General features: G+C 35.0%; 1 protein-coding gene across 2 annotated transcripts; it reads right to left on the bottom strand.

Annotated features, from left to right (window-relative positions):
- Window positions 1-466: 466 nt before the first annotated feature.
- Window positions 467-14,820, bottom strand: btk (Bruton agammaglobulinemia tyrosine kinase). 2 transcript variants are annotated; one of them, XM_084133475.1, is made up of 18 exons: window positions 14,686-14,820; window positions 7,957-8,113; window positions 7,591-7,695; window positions 6,389-6,470; window positions 6,072-6,200; window positions 5,197-5,261; window positions 4,918-5,108; window positions 4,096-4,158; window positions 3,914-3,968; window positions 3,539-3,621; window positions 3,160-3,287; window positions 3,004-3,078; window positions 2,610-2,781; window positions 1,843-2,059; window positions 1,687-1,751; window positions 1,483-1,601; window positions 1,235-1,392; window positions 467-1,124 (listed from the first exon to the last, which is right to left on the bottom strand). In XM_084133475.1, the coding sequence occupies exons 2-18, from the start codon at window positions 8,095-8,097 to the stop codon at window positions 1,056-1,058; spliced, it is 1,917 nt and encodes a 638-aa protein (XP_083989601.1). In that variant the 5' UTR covers window positions 8,098-8,113; window positions 14,686-14,820; the 3' UTR covers window positions 467-1,055. The 2 variants fall into 2 exon arrangements, with proteins under 2 accessions (XP_083989601.1, XP_083989602.1); XM_084133476.1 differs by lacking the exon at window positions 14,686-14,820 and adding an exon at window positions 11,147-11,281.
- Window positions 14,821-15,204: the final 384 nt, after the last annotated feature.

The following is a 15,204-nucleotide window of genomic DNA, read 5'->3' as shown; positions in this document are numbered from 1 at the left end:
AATGAACGAATACATTTGTTACAGTATTTCTTAATATTTGTTCATGTTAGTTAATAAAAATACAGTCATTCATTGTTTGTTCATGTTAGTTCACATTAACTAATGTTAACAGATACAACTTTTGATTTGAATAATGTATTAGTTATACTGAAATTAACTGATTAGTAAATGCTGTAGAAGTATTGTTAATTCTTAGTTCAGGTTAACGAATGTAGTAAACAAATGTTAACTAATGAAACCTTATTGTAAAGTGTTACTGTGGAAATTAATGTTGGAGGTTAGTTTGGACCAGGCGGGAGAGATAAGACCATTTTATACGTCTTTAATGAAGAAAACTTTTCATTAAAATTATGTTTGAATGTAAAAGAATCTTCACTCTTAATCAAGTGTTTACTGACATTAATGGTGACAAATGTAGGAATAAAGGAATAAAAGAGTATGACTAAAACCAGTGGAGCCAGAGGAATACTGCAAACTGCTCTCGTTTTATTCAGTACACAGAAAGATGAAAAAGAGACAAAGTTTAGTCCTTAATTAAATATCCATCAGATTTCAACCACTGGAGATAATGCGATTTGAATTAAAAAAAATATTTACACTACAAGCCGGGAAGATTTCTAGAGATTGTTTTACTAAAGTTTAGCTACTTCTATATTTTTGTATATCAATACACAGCCACAGTCATTATGTACAATACAGTCCTACATTTTTATTGTGGTTTCTGCTGGTTATTATAAATAATTGCAATAATATTAAAGATAGCTTTTGATTTATATATGAAACTGAGGGGAGGTTTATAGACTAAATACAACATAGCTTGTAAGACTGCAATGTTAAATGAGAAATCACATTCCAATCTCCTTTTTTTTCTTGCAACGTTTTAAACTCAAACTAAATGATCAAAGACATGTGTAATACAGCATTCACATTATTGGGTTCTTAGTTGAAAGAAATTAATTGAGGAGGTTATTCAAGACAAGTTACATAATGATTCTTTCAATTGCATATGGTTGACTGTATCGTTAATGTTCAAGGGTTCACAGTAGTTATGTCGATTACATGTTGAAAAGCAAATCCTTGATGGTCATGACAAGATCTACGAACGTGGGACGCTCATCTGGTCTCTGCAAAAAAGAGAGGGCATAAACTTTAACTATTTGACTTTTGTCATGTTTAAATTTGCATTAATAGATTAATAGATTGATGTTTTAACTATTAGTATAAAGCTGTGTACCTCATGCCAGCAGCTGTTCATAATGGCAAAAACTTTGTCATTGGCCATCTGTGGGCGATAAAGCCGGTGACCAGCAGAAATCTTCTCTACTATCTCCGTGTTGTTCCACCGATCATAAGGCATTCTGCCCAGAGTGTATACCTCCCACATCAAAACACCTGTCAGACAAATAACAAAAGAGAAAATGAAACTGAAGTTGGTTTGACAGAAGGTAAAGTTATGCTGGAAATGCAGTGGTAGTGACGCACCAAATGCCCAAATATCTGACTTGCTGCTGAACTTGCAGTAAAGGAGGACTTCAGGAGGCGACCAGCGCACTGGGAACTTTGAACCAGCAGAGCTGGTGTATTCATCATCCAGAACATACCTGTATGGACAGCAATGATTTCTATGCAGAGAGAAAGTATGGCGAATTTTGCTTAAATAGTGTTGTCCGCCATGCATTCAATTACCTTGACAATCCAAAATCAGTCACTTTAATGGTTCCATTTGAGTCTACTAAACAGTTCCGAGCAGCCTATGAGAAAAAAAAGAGAAAAAAAAAACATTTTGGAAATATTAATGGTAAAATATCTCTTCCAGTTAAGGAATATTTTTGTTACACGAACCAGGTCTCTGTGGATGTACTGATTGGCCTCTAAGTAGGCCATGCCCTCGCTGACATCTTTACACATCTCAAGGAGAAGAATACTGGAGGGGTGCTGCAGGCTCTCTCGTAAGTAATTCAGCAGACATCCATTGGCAAGATATTCTGTGACTATATAGATGGGTCGTTGTTTTGTGGAGACGCCATAGAGCTGAACCAGGTTTTCATGACAGAGTTTCCTAGTGTTATACAGCAGAAAATTATTATAGAGAAACAAACATGAATGAAAAACAGGACATAAACACTGATAATGAATAATCAAGTGTATTAACAACTTTAATCACAATCACAGATGGAGAAACAGTACTGTTCAAAATGAAAGTTTTTGAAAGAATCTCTTACACTCTTTTTATTTAATCAAAAATACAGCAGAAAGAGTAATATTGTGGAATATTTTTTACAATTTAATACTGTGTTCTATTTAAATATATTTTAAAATTGTAATATTTTAAAACATTTATTCCTGTGTCACATGATCCTTCAGAAATCATTCTAACATGCTAATTCAGTGCTCAAAAAACATTTCTTATTATAATCAATGTTGAAAACAGCTGTTTAATATTTTTGTGGATTTTTTTTTTTTTCAGGATTCTTTAATGAATAGAAAGTTCAAAAGAACATCCTTTATGTGAAATCCTTGCTGAACAATAATAATAAATAAACTAATAAAAAAAAAAAAAATAGAAAAACGTATTGACCCCAAAGTTTTGAACGGTAGTTTCTACTTACATCATGACCTTGGCCTCCTCTATGAAGTCATCCTCTGACATTGAGCCCTCTTTGACCATTTTAATGGCCACGTCATGACGGCCTTGCCATTTCCCATACTTGACCACTCCAAACTGACCATTGCCAAGTTCTCTGATAAATGTAAGTTGACGGGGGTCAATTTCCCAACTTCCTGGAATGAAAAGTAGAGGACAATTTTAGCATGTTGTTTTAATCAACACCATTAAGAACTCTCAGAACCATACAGCCAAATATTTACACTAATATGTTTACATGTATAGCAGATGCATTTATCCAAAGCATTATATTCAAGGTATGCGTTTTATCAGTTCATGGGAATCAAACGTATGACCTTGGCCTTATTAGTGCCATGCTCTAACAAATATAAACTCACCATAACCCAGACCAGCAGTGCAGGGAGCGTTCTGAGCCCGATTTGACACAATGTATTTTAGTCTGCTCACTAGTCCTAAAACAGACATATTTGCTTTGATTAAATACATTTAGAGCCATCATTTGTCATTGTGTATTCACGTGCGAGTAGATTTACCTGCTGCGTTGTGCTGGTGGTAATTAATAAGTTCTGGGATATTGCAAAAGTTGTGTTTCTCCGCTAGATAGAACTGGCCTTCTGCAGTGACGCATATGTTGTAGTGTCTGCAACTGCCAACAGTCTCCCTGGAGAGAGACCAGAAATGAAGTTCAATCACTTGGGATTCAAGTCAAACCTTAAATCTGTCTCACAAAGAATTTAAAAGAGAGCAACAGTGCAGTCCCTTGACAATTTATACAGTGTGAAACTTGAACTGTGAAAGGACTTATCCTAGTTTTGCATGGAGAGATTTACATCTCTCTTCCGTAGGGTCAGTGTTCCACTTTCATTTTGATAAGTTAACCGTGAAACAAATGTGTAGCTTGATCAAACTCACCCACCAGCCTTGGAGAACACAGAGACAGTGTATTTTCCAGTGAATTTGCCCGAGTCTCTCACCAAGAAACCGCCATCTTTATTCTGTTTTTTTTTTATTTTTATGAAAGATTACATTTCAGAACACATTCTGTACATTAAAAAATATAGGCTATAAGCTGAATTCAAGTCGGTGTGCCAATGTTTATAATCATTTCAATGTAAAAACAAAACAAGTGATACATTTGATCTGAATTCAACCTACAATATATATATATATATATTTATATGTAAGAAACATAGCTTTTTATTACAATCATACAGTTTTTTTCTTTTCTTTTTTTTTCTGATGATAAATCAATTATGTTTTTGATTGCCACCATTGCTCTATACTTACTTCTGTTTTCAGTAAATTCTCTGCCTGGCTGCGGTTGATGTTCTTACAGTACCAACTACAAGATAGATAGGAAATAATCTGTTAAAATGTGGTCGAACTGTGTTTATAAGGTTCTAAATTGTTCACCTTTTCTAACTAGTGTAGAAGGCTGTAGTTGTCCATTTTGTTGAATGTATACTTACTCATATTTCTCCAATCCATTCAAGGCCTGAGCGATGTAGTTACTTGGGATGTAGCCTTCATTTCTGTAAACAGTGTAGGAGATCAGTAATGCTTTTCGTATCTAAGAGAACACAGTCCTGATTGCACAGCTAGTTCCACCTGACTACATATCGCCCACAGCCTGTAAAAGTTTCCCCAGATATGCAAATAATTCAACAGCAGTTCATGTGTTTATCAAATGCATTCTCCATTAGCACATATAGAGAATCTTGATGTCTACAACAGATAGATCATGCATTACAAATAAATATACTAAAATGTATTTAAAATACATTTATTTTATACTAAGTATAGCCTACTACAAATACATTTACATATTTATGTACTTTATATAAATGTACTTTTGGTATGCTAAATTGATATACCTAAAGTCTACTAAATTGGAATTAATTTTCAACTTAATGCACTTTAGTTATCCAGAAATAGTGCTAAAGATATACTTATACATACTATTCCAAGTATACTTTGGTACACTTTAAATATTTTATTGTATTATTATTATGAAATATTGAAATATTTTGTTTAATGACTGATATTTTACAGAGATCATACTATCCTTACTAATAGTGGTATTAAACATTTTAGGCTTAATATTAAGAAATAAAAAGTACTCAAAATAAAGTTTAATTAATTAATAATATTTATATCAGTAAGTCTCAAGCAATATGTGAGTAAATATGTTAGTATGTACTTAGTATGAAATAAATGTATTTTAAATACATTTTGGTATAGGGATTTTTCACTAGGGTAGTCATATACTAATTAATTTTGCAGTCTCTTACCCATATCTATCTCTGGCTTTAAACCAATTGGGATCGTTGATTTCTAAGAGTGTGTACTCCTCATCTTTTCTCAGCTCTAGGTCATGGGGAGTCACTGGTGCATACTCATATTCAGCTATAACAGTCATGCCCACACTGAAGCCTGGGGGGACCATGGGTGGTTGGGGGGGCAGAGGCCTGGGTGGCTTTTCCTAAAGCAGGACAGTAACACAGATCATTTCTAAAGGATAAATCTGATTGTGCATATATCATCACTGACTGGATAGACTGGTAACTGACCTCCTCAGGTGTTGGTGGAAGAGGCTTTCTGGAATCACGATTCTTGGAACCTCTTTTGAAAACCCCTTAGAAGAAGGGAAAGAAATATTGGCATGCATTGAATAAATATAAATGCAGTTTAATTAGCATTAACTATTACATATTGAATTGATGATGCAATGATGCCTTGTTGAATATGGTTGGAAATCGCAAATAATCTTTATTGTGTCATTATGTTATGTTGTTCAGTTAAACTCTCTGAGTAGCCTACTTTTAGGAAATAAATATTTGGAAGAAAGACCATTCCATTGTCAAATGATGAGATAATTTAGAGGTGGCATAAATGCAAAACAATAAGGGATAGTTCACCCAGAAAATGAATATTCTGTGATCATTAACTTACTCTCATGTCATTCCAAACCTGTATGACTTTCTTTCTTCTGTGTAGCAATGGTTTTCATTTTTGTCCATACAACAGAATTACTGTAATTACGAGATGACAACACGTGACGTTTTACGCTGAGCTGAGCTCAAAAGCATCGTGAGGAGAGACCATTGGTGGCAATGGTTCTACGATCTTGGCCTACGATGCTTTTGAGAAACGCAGCCCACACTGGTTGTGCTATGTTTTTGATTCATTAAGAATAACTGGCTTGTAAGAGTCATTCATTGGGGATCGGATTACAATGGTCATGCTGAGCAGTTTTGCGCTGTAGATTCATTAGTTGCCGATGTATTGAGGGAAACACTGTGAGAAGATTGCTGTACGAAATTTCTTCAGATTCGGCAGAAAAATCAACCTGTGAGAACTGTTAACGGACCCGAACGTTCTGAACTTTATTGTTGAAGTGCGGCAGCAGTGTTTTAATTTATTTTCACACTCTAGTTTTACAGACCTCCATTTTTGGTCTCCAGCACCCTGCAGCCCATGGCCTGCTTCACCTCCTGCTGGCAACACTTCCACATGCCATCTTCCCAGAAGCACGGGTGGTACTTCTGCATCAGGTCCTTGTTGAACCGCACCACTTTAAGACAGGTACATTGGAAACCATTTACATTGAATAAACAGAGTTTTGCATAGGACTTGCATGTTGTGTTATAGGAAACATTCATACTTTTCTCTTTATCTTTTCTATAATGTAGTCCACATAAAGGTGGCTCACTAATTTGAATGGACTTTGTGATAATGACTTCAAATAAATAGGCTACTGACCATTTTTTAGTTCATGTATCCAGTGCTTGCGAATTTGATCTGACTTTGCAAATATATAAAGAGGACCTTCGTCATAGATTATCTGTGAGAGAAAAGAAAAATACAAAGTTATATAGGCTATGACTTTGGCCTATAGATGAACTGTTGCATTTCAACATAATCTATTATTGCCAAATATTTCCTTTTTCTTTTGTAGCTTAAAGGTATAGTTCACCCAAAAATGAAAATTCTGTTATCATTTACTCACCCTCAAGTTGTTCCAAACCTGTAAAAATGTCTTTCTTCTGCTGAACACAAAGGAAGATACTTTGAAGAATGTCGGTAATCAAATAGTTGATGGGCCCCGTTGACTTCCATAGTATGGGGGAAAAAATACTTTGGAAGTCAATGGTGCCCCACAACTGTTTGGTTACAAACATTCTTCAAAATATATTTTCTTGTGTTCAGCAGAAGAAAGGAAATGTATACAGGCTTTGAACAACTTAAGGGGGAGTAAATGATGACAGAATGTTCATTTTGGGTGAACTATCCCTTTAATTTACTGTACAGTTGTTTATTGCACCTAGTTTATTTTTAGTGCTATTTTTTTAAAGGTTGCAAAGTAGACCATCATTTTAAGCGTTAATCTCAAAACTGAAAACCACAAAATGTTGTTGTCTGACATTCATTTCCTGGTGCTCTTTCTGTTTGTCGGTGGTCTAAAGATGGAAAACCCAACTTTTTCTGCTTAAGTTGCTGAAGCTAGCTAGCCTACAGTGTTTTTGTCTGCCTAGCAGTTTTACAGTCAGCACCTGTTGAGTTCTGTTGTTCCTCTGATTTCAGACTTTGAAGAGGAAAGGTTTCACTTCTGCTCCATTACTCTTAGCCTCTTATCATGGTTGAAATCCTGAGCAGTGTTTCTTTATGCACTCTATCAGCTCAGTACTGTTTCGATGTTGTTAGCGCATATATTTACTAGACAGCTAAAGCTGAAACTTATAGTACAGATACAGCAACACTTATTTCAAATTGAAAAGGAAGACGTGATTATATTCAATATATTAATGAGGGAAGTGGAAGTAACATGATTGCAGTAAATACACATAGAATGCACATTAAAATGTTTAGAAATTTTCACATGACCAACGTAGAGTTCCCATTGAAGTTGGTGAACAAGAATGTGTAGTCTTGAATGGTTTTAAATAGTATTTGTAGAGACCCACCTGAAATGGGAAGAGTCGGTCAGGAGGAGCGCTGTCTTCTGGTAAAACAACCTCCACACATTTGATCTTTTCAATGTCCACATAACCCTTCAGGCTTTTCCGCTTCTAAACAGTCAGTAGGATTATGATATAAAAAAAAATAAATTAAAAAAAAGTAAATATATTAAAGTCACAATGTAGCGGAAGTAGCGTCAGATCGTTTTTTCCATATTGTGACGTACATCCAAGTGAAATGGATTATTGAAAATAAGATCAATAAGATGCATTTTGAAAATAGATAGAGTGAATTTCCAATTCATGTCAAAATAAAGAGTTCTTTTCCTAACATCTGCTGTTATGGTAAGAAAATGTCAAATACATGCATACCCCTTTTTCGACGTCATAGTCGTAGTAGGATATTTTGTCCTGAGTGAGTACAAACAGCCTTTCTTTGAAGTTTAAAGGTGAGGTCTTCTTCTTCTGCTGGGACCGTTTTATAAAAATTTCCTCCAGAATGTTGTCTGGCATGTTAATTTTTTTTTATCTGTGTGAATTTAGGGGGAAAAAACAAACTGTCATGTTGAACATATTTCATGTCTTCATCTTTGATTTCATATAGTTAACTTTTTGAGTGATGAGTAACAATTGGTGTTGGTACATATATATTTAGTATAGTGCTGTCAAATCGATTAATCGCATCTAACATAAAAGGTTGTATATAGATATATGTTTGTGTGTGTGTATGTGTGTGTGTGTGTGTGTGTGTGTGTATGTATATATATACACACACACACACACACACACACACACATACACACATATTTAAAAACGTTTATGTTAGATGCGATTATTCACGATTATTCGATTTCACAGCACTGGTATTTAGCATTTAAAGGTCCCGTTCTTCGTGATCCCATGTTTCAAACTTTAGTTAGTGTGTAATGTTGCTGTTAGAGCATAAATAATATCTGTAAAATTATAAAGCTCAAAGTTCAATGCCAAGCGAGATATTTTATTTAACAGAAGTCGCCTACATCGAACGGCCGTTTGGACTACATCCCTCTACTTCCTTCTTTAATGACGTCACTACAACCGTTTTTTTACTAACCTCTGCCCACAGGAATGCTCCCTCAACTCTACCGAAATTCGTACTTGCGCACTTCTTATAACTTACTGTGTTTACTCAGCTCTTATGGTGATTTTCTGAAGTAAAACTGACGCTTCATCTTTTGTGTGATGTACAATAAACTTTATTAAACTCATCAGTATATGTTTGATCATCATTCAGACAGCAGACTTGTAACGTTAGGCTATTAATAAATAAAGGATACATACAAGCAGATGACAAATACGTTATAATAACCGTAATTAAACTACTAAACTATACCTGTTTCATCTCTATACAGCACTCTGACTCTGTAGGCATTATTGTCCGACTCGAAATGAACACCGTTACTGAGAGTTTCTGATATTATCATCATTCTGTGAGATGAAATTTTCCTCAGACTGAGCGCGAGCTCATGAAGCTCCGCCCCCTGGGTCGTCCAGCAGCAGCTTATTTGCATTTAAAGGGCACACACTAAAACAGCGCGTTTTTCTGAGCCCCAAAAATGACAATTTAAACATGCTGTAAAAAATGATCTGTTGGGTATTTTGAGCTGAAACTTCACATACACACTCTGGGGACATCAGAGACTTATTTTACATCTTGTGAAAAGGGGCATAATACGGGACCTTTAAATATGTAAATATTTATTTGGTTTTGTTCATTTATTTGATGTCCCCTGCAGTCAAACCACTCTGCTTCCACATGTAAGTATCCAACTGTTAGCATCTAATGATAGCACTTATGCTACATCCAGTTTTCCAACAGATCTGTACAATGATTTTGCTTGTCTGAAGCTAAAGGTGGATTTATTAGGCTGGCCGTGTCTGATTAGAAATGGTTTGCATGAGTCCTCCTGTCAGTGTCAATGACATCCTTTGTTGCCAATATTTCCTCCTGTAGATCATGAATGCTTCTTCCTGCTCTGATCTAAGCTGTGAACCTACAACCACACACATCAAGTACTTTTCTACAATCCAAAACTGAACATTCACATCCTTCCCTCCTAAAGGCCTGCGTCGTAGTTTAATGGAATAGCAAGAGGTCTTGGGAACAATATTCTTATTCAGTATTGAAGTTTGAAATATTTATGTAGGCAGTACAAAACAAATACATCGCACTACTTTTTGACATTCATCCACAACATCATAAGGGCCCCATTGAATCCAGTAAATGGATCAGAAAGAATGCATTGAGGAAAAAAAGCATTTGTTAATCATTAAATGACCTTTTTGATAAACTTTTTAACTGAATACAGCTTTTAGGTTTGTACTACAATCAGTAACCTAATGTAACTTCACACATTTACATGAATCAATAAAGATTAGCCTCTACAAAGTTGACTGTTTTTTGCTTAAAGGGGTCATATAATGGTACATGAACTTTTACAAGTTGATTATACTGAAATGTGTGTTGGCAGTGCCTGTACACAACCATCATAAAATGATAAAAATCCATCCAGTGGATTTTTTTTAATCTTCTTATGTTTCCTCCTGTCTCAAATCAAGCTGTTCGATATTGTGACGTCACAATATCGACGCCCCTCCCACGATGGCTGATTGACAGCAGCGTTTCAAACACAGACCCGCCCTCGCGCCCTCGTGAGCGACCTGTCAATCATAGCACGCGCCGACCGGCGCGTTCATTGTTGATATTTGGAGTGCTGAGCAGAATGGCTTCTAACGATTGTGGTGTTCTGTTCTTGGAGTGCAGCTTAGCAGTCATATTGATGATGTTTCTAAATCCGTACAGCTGAAGACGCAGTGGCTGAGTTTGTTTTCGAAGGGAATATTCCCCACGATCAACGTCAATGCTGTCATGTTTGCGCGAATCATTTCACCAGACTCTAGACTGCTTTAACGTTACAAACGAGGGTCAGTATAAAGCTGTTTTTGCTAAGAAGCTGCTCCAGAAAAAAGGATCAGTACCAACTATTCGTGTTCCTGCTGAACCTCCAGAAGAACAAGTGAGTGTAACGTTTTATTGACCTTTATATTAATCTTTATATTAATCTTTGCAAATAGCTTGCACGCTTCACGATGAATGTGGCTATTTTTACACTCAGGGTACATTATGGCATGTTTTCTATGTACGACGTTCTCAATATAATTCATAATCCCACGTTTATAATGAACAACGCGTTATGGTTTTTGTATTATTATTTTAAACGGTGTACGCACAGAACAGAGGGGCGGGGTGAGCAAAGCTCATTATCATTTAAAGACACATGCACTGAAATGGCGTGCTGAAAACAGAGCTGTTTTTGACCAGGTAAAATGAGTGTTTTCTTACAATACTAATGAGAATTTTTAAAGTATATTACAAACTTTTAATTTAGACCCTAAAGAATCATATTAGCTTGTACAAAAATGACATTATATGACCCCTTTAAAACCTTTCTTGTATTCTGATTAAAAGTGCCATAAATAAAACGTTTTACTCCAAAGAAGTTAAAGTTAAAGGTAAAGTTACCTGTATCTCAGTGTCCTTTAAAACATCTAGTTCTGTTCATCACTTTCAGTGCCTCTGCAATAAGCTTCTCTCACATAGCTGTTAAATGCTGAGTCGTCTGTGCTCTGTGGTAAAGAAACTAAACTGCCTTTTTTTAACACCATGCAAGCATTTCCTGGTTTCTTCTTCTGCCACCACCACCGTCTTTTGACACCTTCAAAAGCTTGTCACAAAAAGTTTTTGTTCAAATCTTTTAATAGTATGTGACAAATACGAACATCACCGGCACTTTATATTTGAGTCGATACTATATCTTAATAATTTACAATTAAAATAGCACTAGCATCTGCTGCTGTATTAAACACACTCTACACCTGGGTGATAATGGTGTGGGTTTGGTGTTGGTTTAGTATGTCAGGATGTGCACAAGTATTGGTTATAGCAGCACTGTTTATCATGAAAGCTTGACAACTTTTTCAAAGGGCAGTGACTTATAAGACTTCATACAGGGAAGTTGCATCAATGTTGATCTGTGATACAGAGGAAGGGGAAACAGTTCGTATCGGCATCAGTAAGCCGTACTAGTCAGATAATTACTGTTAAGCTTGTCTCTGTTTCACATCAGGGTTTTTTTCCAGGCAGATGTTGCACAAGTGTAACCATTTGTTGATTGAACCTATACTGCTTAAAAATGTCCTATAATACTTAGTGTCAGGACAGGTGCATCTTCATTTTAAGCCAAATCATACATGATGCATAACTATCTGAAAATTTAGCATAAATTAACTCATGCACACACATTAATGTGCTCCCCATGGTTAGCAGTTTAAATACTTGCTTTTCATTGAAAGTGATGTTGAGCAACAGGAACCTTCTAGAGTGTCCTGCGACTGTAAGGTTCCTGAATGATAAGTATGCAAGTATAGCTCATGTTTGGAGGGAGGGAACTGCATGGGCAAAAGATAGACTGCCACATCATACCACAATTTATCTACACCTCTGTGGTTCCAATGGTTAATATTTTGCTTATTCACTTGGCTAATTTAAACTCAAATGCAACATTTAGTTATTTTAAACAATGCTATGCTTATTGTTTTCAATTTATTTGTATAGCACTTTATACAATACATATTGTTAAGCAGCTTTACAGGAAAATAATGATCAATGATGAGACAGAATTCAATTCAAATAGTGTGATTATTCAGCTGAAGTCAGTTCAGTGTTGATTCAGTTCAGTTCAATAAATGTAAAATTATGAATTGAGTTCAATTCAACTATAAGCAGCTCTACATAAGACAGTAGTGCCGTTATTCACTGTGAGTCAGTTCAGTGTTAATTCAATTCAGTTTAATAACAGGGTCGATGATGTGAAATTTGTCAATTATGAAACAAAGTTGATTCAGCTATAAAGCAGCTCTGAAGAAAACTGGTGTCATCATCCATGTCTTAATCATTTTATTAACAACATGTATTCATTACTTCAATGAGCTCATTGTTTCTGCCTTAAAAGTAATACACTCTCTAAATTAATACAATGTTAGCTAACTGTGTGATTTGTATATGTACATTTCTGAAATGCATTACTTGGACAGTCACCTCTGATAACAGATCACTCTAAATTGTAATGTAGACATGCATTTTCTGTAAAGCTGCTTTAAAATTAGGTTTTGTGAAAAGCGTTATACAAATAAATCTAAATTGAATTGAATCCATCTCATTGCAGTTCAAGTTTTGTTCTTATCCTACTATATAGCCTAATAAATGTCCCAAATGATGATGAATGACATTAGAATATGACAGTAAATGTTATTCGATGGAATTTGAATTTGCATCCGTGTACATCACTGAGATCCACCAAAATGGACTATTTTCATTATGTGATGTACAAATGCAAAGCATAGATGTTAGATATTTTCTGACTGCATTGCCCACAAAGGTGTGTAGGAGAATGGACATTTGATTAAATGTTAGTTATGAATATTACAATGTTAAAAACAGGACTATATCCACTACAAACAATAAAGAGGATTCCCTTAAATAATTTGAATAATAATTGATAAATATGAGTTTTAATGACCAAATAGTCCCCCCATATCTTCCATGTTTGGCTACTTTCTTGCTAAACACTGGAACATTCTGGCTGAAAGAGGTGACAGCGCATGTCTCCAATATAAAAACACTAGCCTGATTCTTATTTTGGATTTCACTTTGAATAAAAGCATCTTCTACATGAAGAAATATAAATGCATAAAAGCTGCACCCTATAAATAACCCTCATTAATAATGTTAACAGTGTCTTTAAACCACTGTGGTATATGCTGTGGTATATAACAACTGAATGTGTGATTAGTTTCTCTATCGATTAATTTTATATTAATGCATATCATCTTCTATTGTAAGGTAAATGCACTATTGATTCAACCCTTGTGCAAGATTTGTAAGCAGGATCCATTTAATTAAGTATATAGGAATGTTGCATGAACCCCTTTATAAAATGTATTAACAAATATTATGTGGAATTTTAAATATTGATGACTTATTTGAGATTTATTTTTATTTTTTTATAACAACATGTACTGTAACTGTAATATTCTTGTTAAGTTATTATTATTATTATTATTTTTACTCGTGCAACATTATTTTTGTAGGTGTATTTTTTTAAAATGTACTCATATTATTATTATGGTAACACTTAAGGTTTCATTTCTTAACATTAGTTAACTACATTAATTAACAAGAATGAACAATACTTCTACAGCTTTTATTAATCTTAGTTAATGTTAATTTCAACATTTACTGATACATTATTAAAATAAAAAGTTGTATTTGTTAACATTAGACAATGCACTGTGAACTAACATGAGCAAACAATGAATAGTTGTATTTTTAACTGATGTAAACAAAGATTAATAAATACTGTAACAAATATATTGCTCATTGTTAGTTCATGTTGGTTAATACATTAACTAATGTTAACAAATGAGGCCATATTGTAAAGTGTTACCATTATTATTGTTAAGGAATGTTGATTTACTTACATAGATGAGTAAAGTTAAACAATAATAATTATTTAAGGTGCAAACAGCATTGCACAGAAAAGAAAGAGGAGCTAAAATAGATTAGTTAAGCCAATTTAAGACACCATCATGGAGTGTCCCTCCATTACACTGTATTTAAACTTAGGGTTATATTAAGCCAGGATTAGGACTTAGTTATATTTAAGTAGCTCTTATAAACATGCATTAGATAAAAGCATTACTGGTTACTACAGCATTACTACATCTTGAAACAAAACAATGGCACTGGCATATTTTAAGACATGCCAGTGCAAACTACTTTCAGTTAAAACAGCTCAAACGTGCATTTTACTCTGGGACTAGACTTAAGCCTTGTCTGTGAAACCGGGCATTCATTTGTTTGCTTTGGTTAGTCTCTTTCTATCTTTTCAAGCAACAACATTACTCAACGTCTGACCAGTCACAGTTAATGGCAAATTACACAATCTTACTCTTTGACAGAGGAACAGTTTTCGGCTAATAAAGAAACCTAAGATACCTTACCTAAGTTGTGTTTTATCCACTGTGATCTGGCACCAGGATGAAACCAGTCAGACTGAGTGCAGGTTATTAAACTGGACTGTGAATGTGATCAACACTGGACAAAACTCCACCCAACCACAGGACTCTTGTTACTCAGTTCCCCTTTTGCTTCCTGCTCATTTTCATACTGTCGCTCATGCAGGGCTGCTGTTAACACTTTCACGCAGTCTGTTGATACTCAAGTATGCTTTATCTAACCAGAGATGTAAAGTCCAGGGGTCAGAAAGTAGAAGTCCTGCCATATGTTTATTCCACCCATGAACTCGGCCAGTGTATTTCACTAATTAGTTCTATCTCCTGGCTGAAAAACTGTGCTAATTAGCAAATCCAGGTGATTGGAACAAAATACTGAGGTCTTTACACCTCTGGATCTACCTGACCTGTTCACAACTCTGATAATCAGTTGGAGAAGGCTGAATCCGATTGATATAAAGCCTGCTATAGACTCTTTCGAAGCATAAGACAATTACAGATGGTTTC

Source organism: Abramis brama, assembly GCF_963993115.1.
Source record: "Abramis brama genome assembly, chromosome: 13".
NCBI classification, from domain to species: Eukaryota; Metazoa; Chordata; class Actinopteri; order Cypriniformes; family Leuciscidae; genus Abramis; species Abramis brama.
The sequence above is the reverse complement of the archived record's forward strand: the minus strand, read 5'-3'. Positions and strand labels throughout refer to the sequence as shown.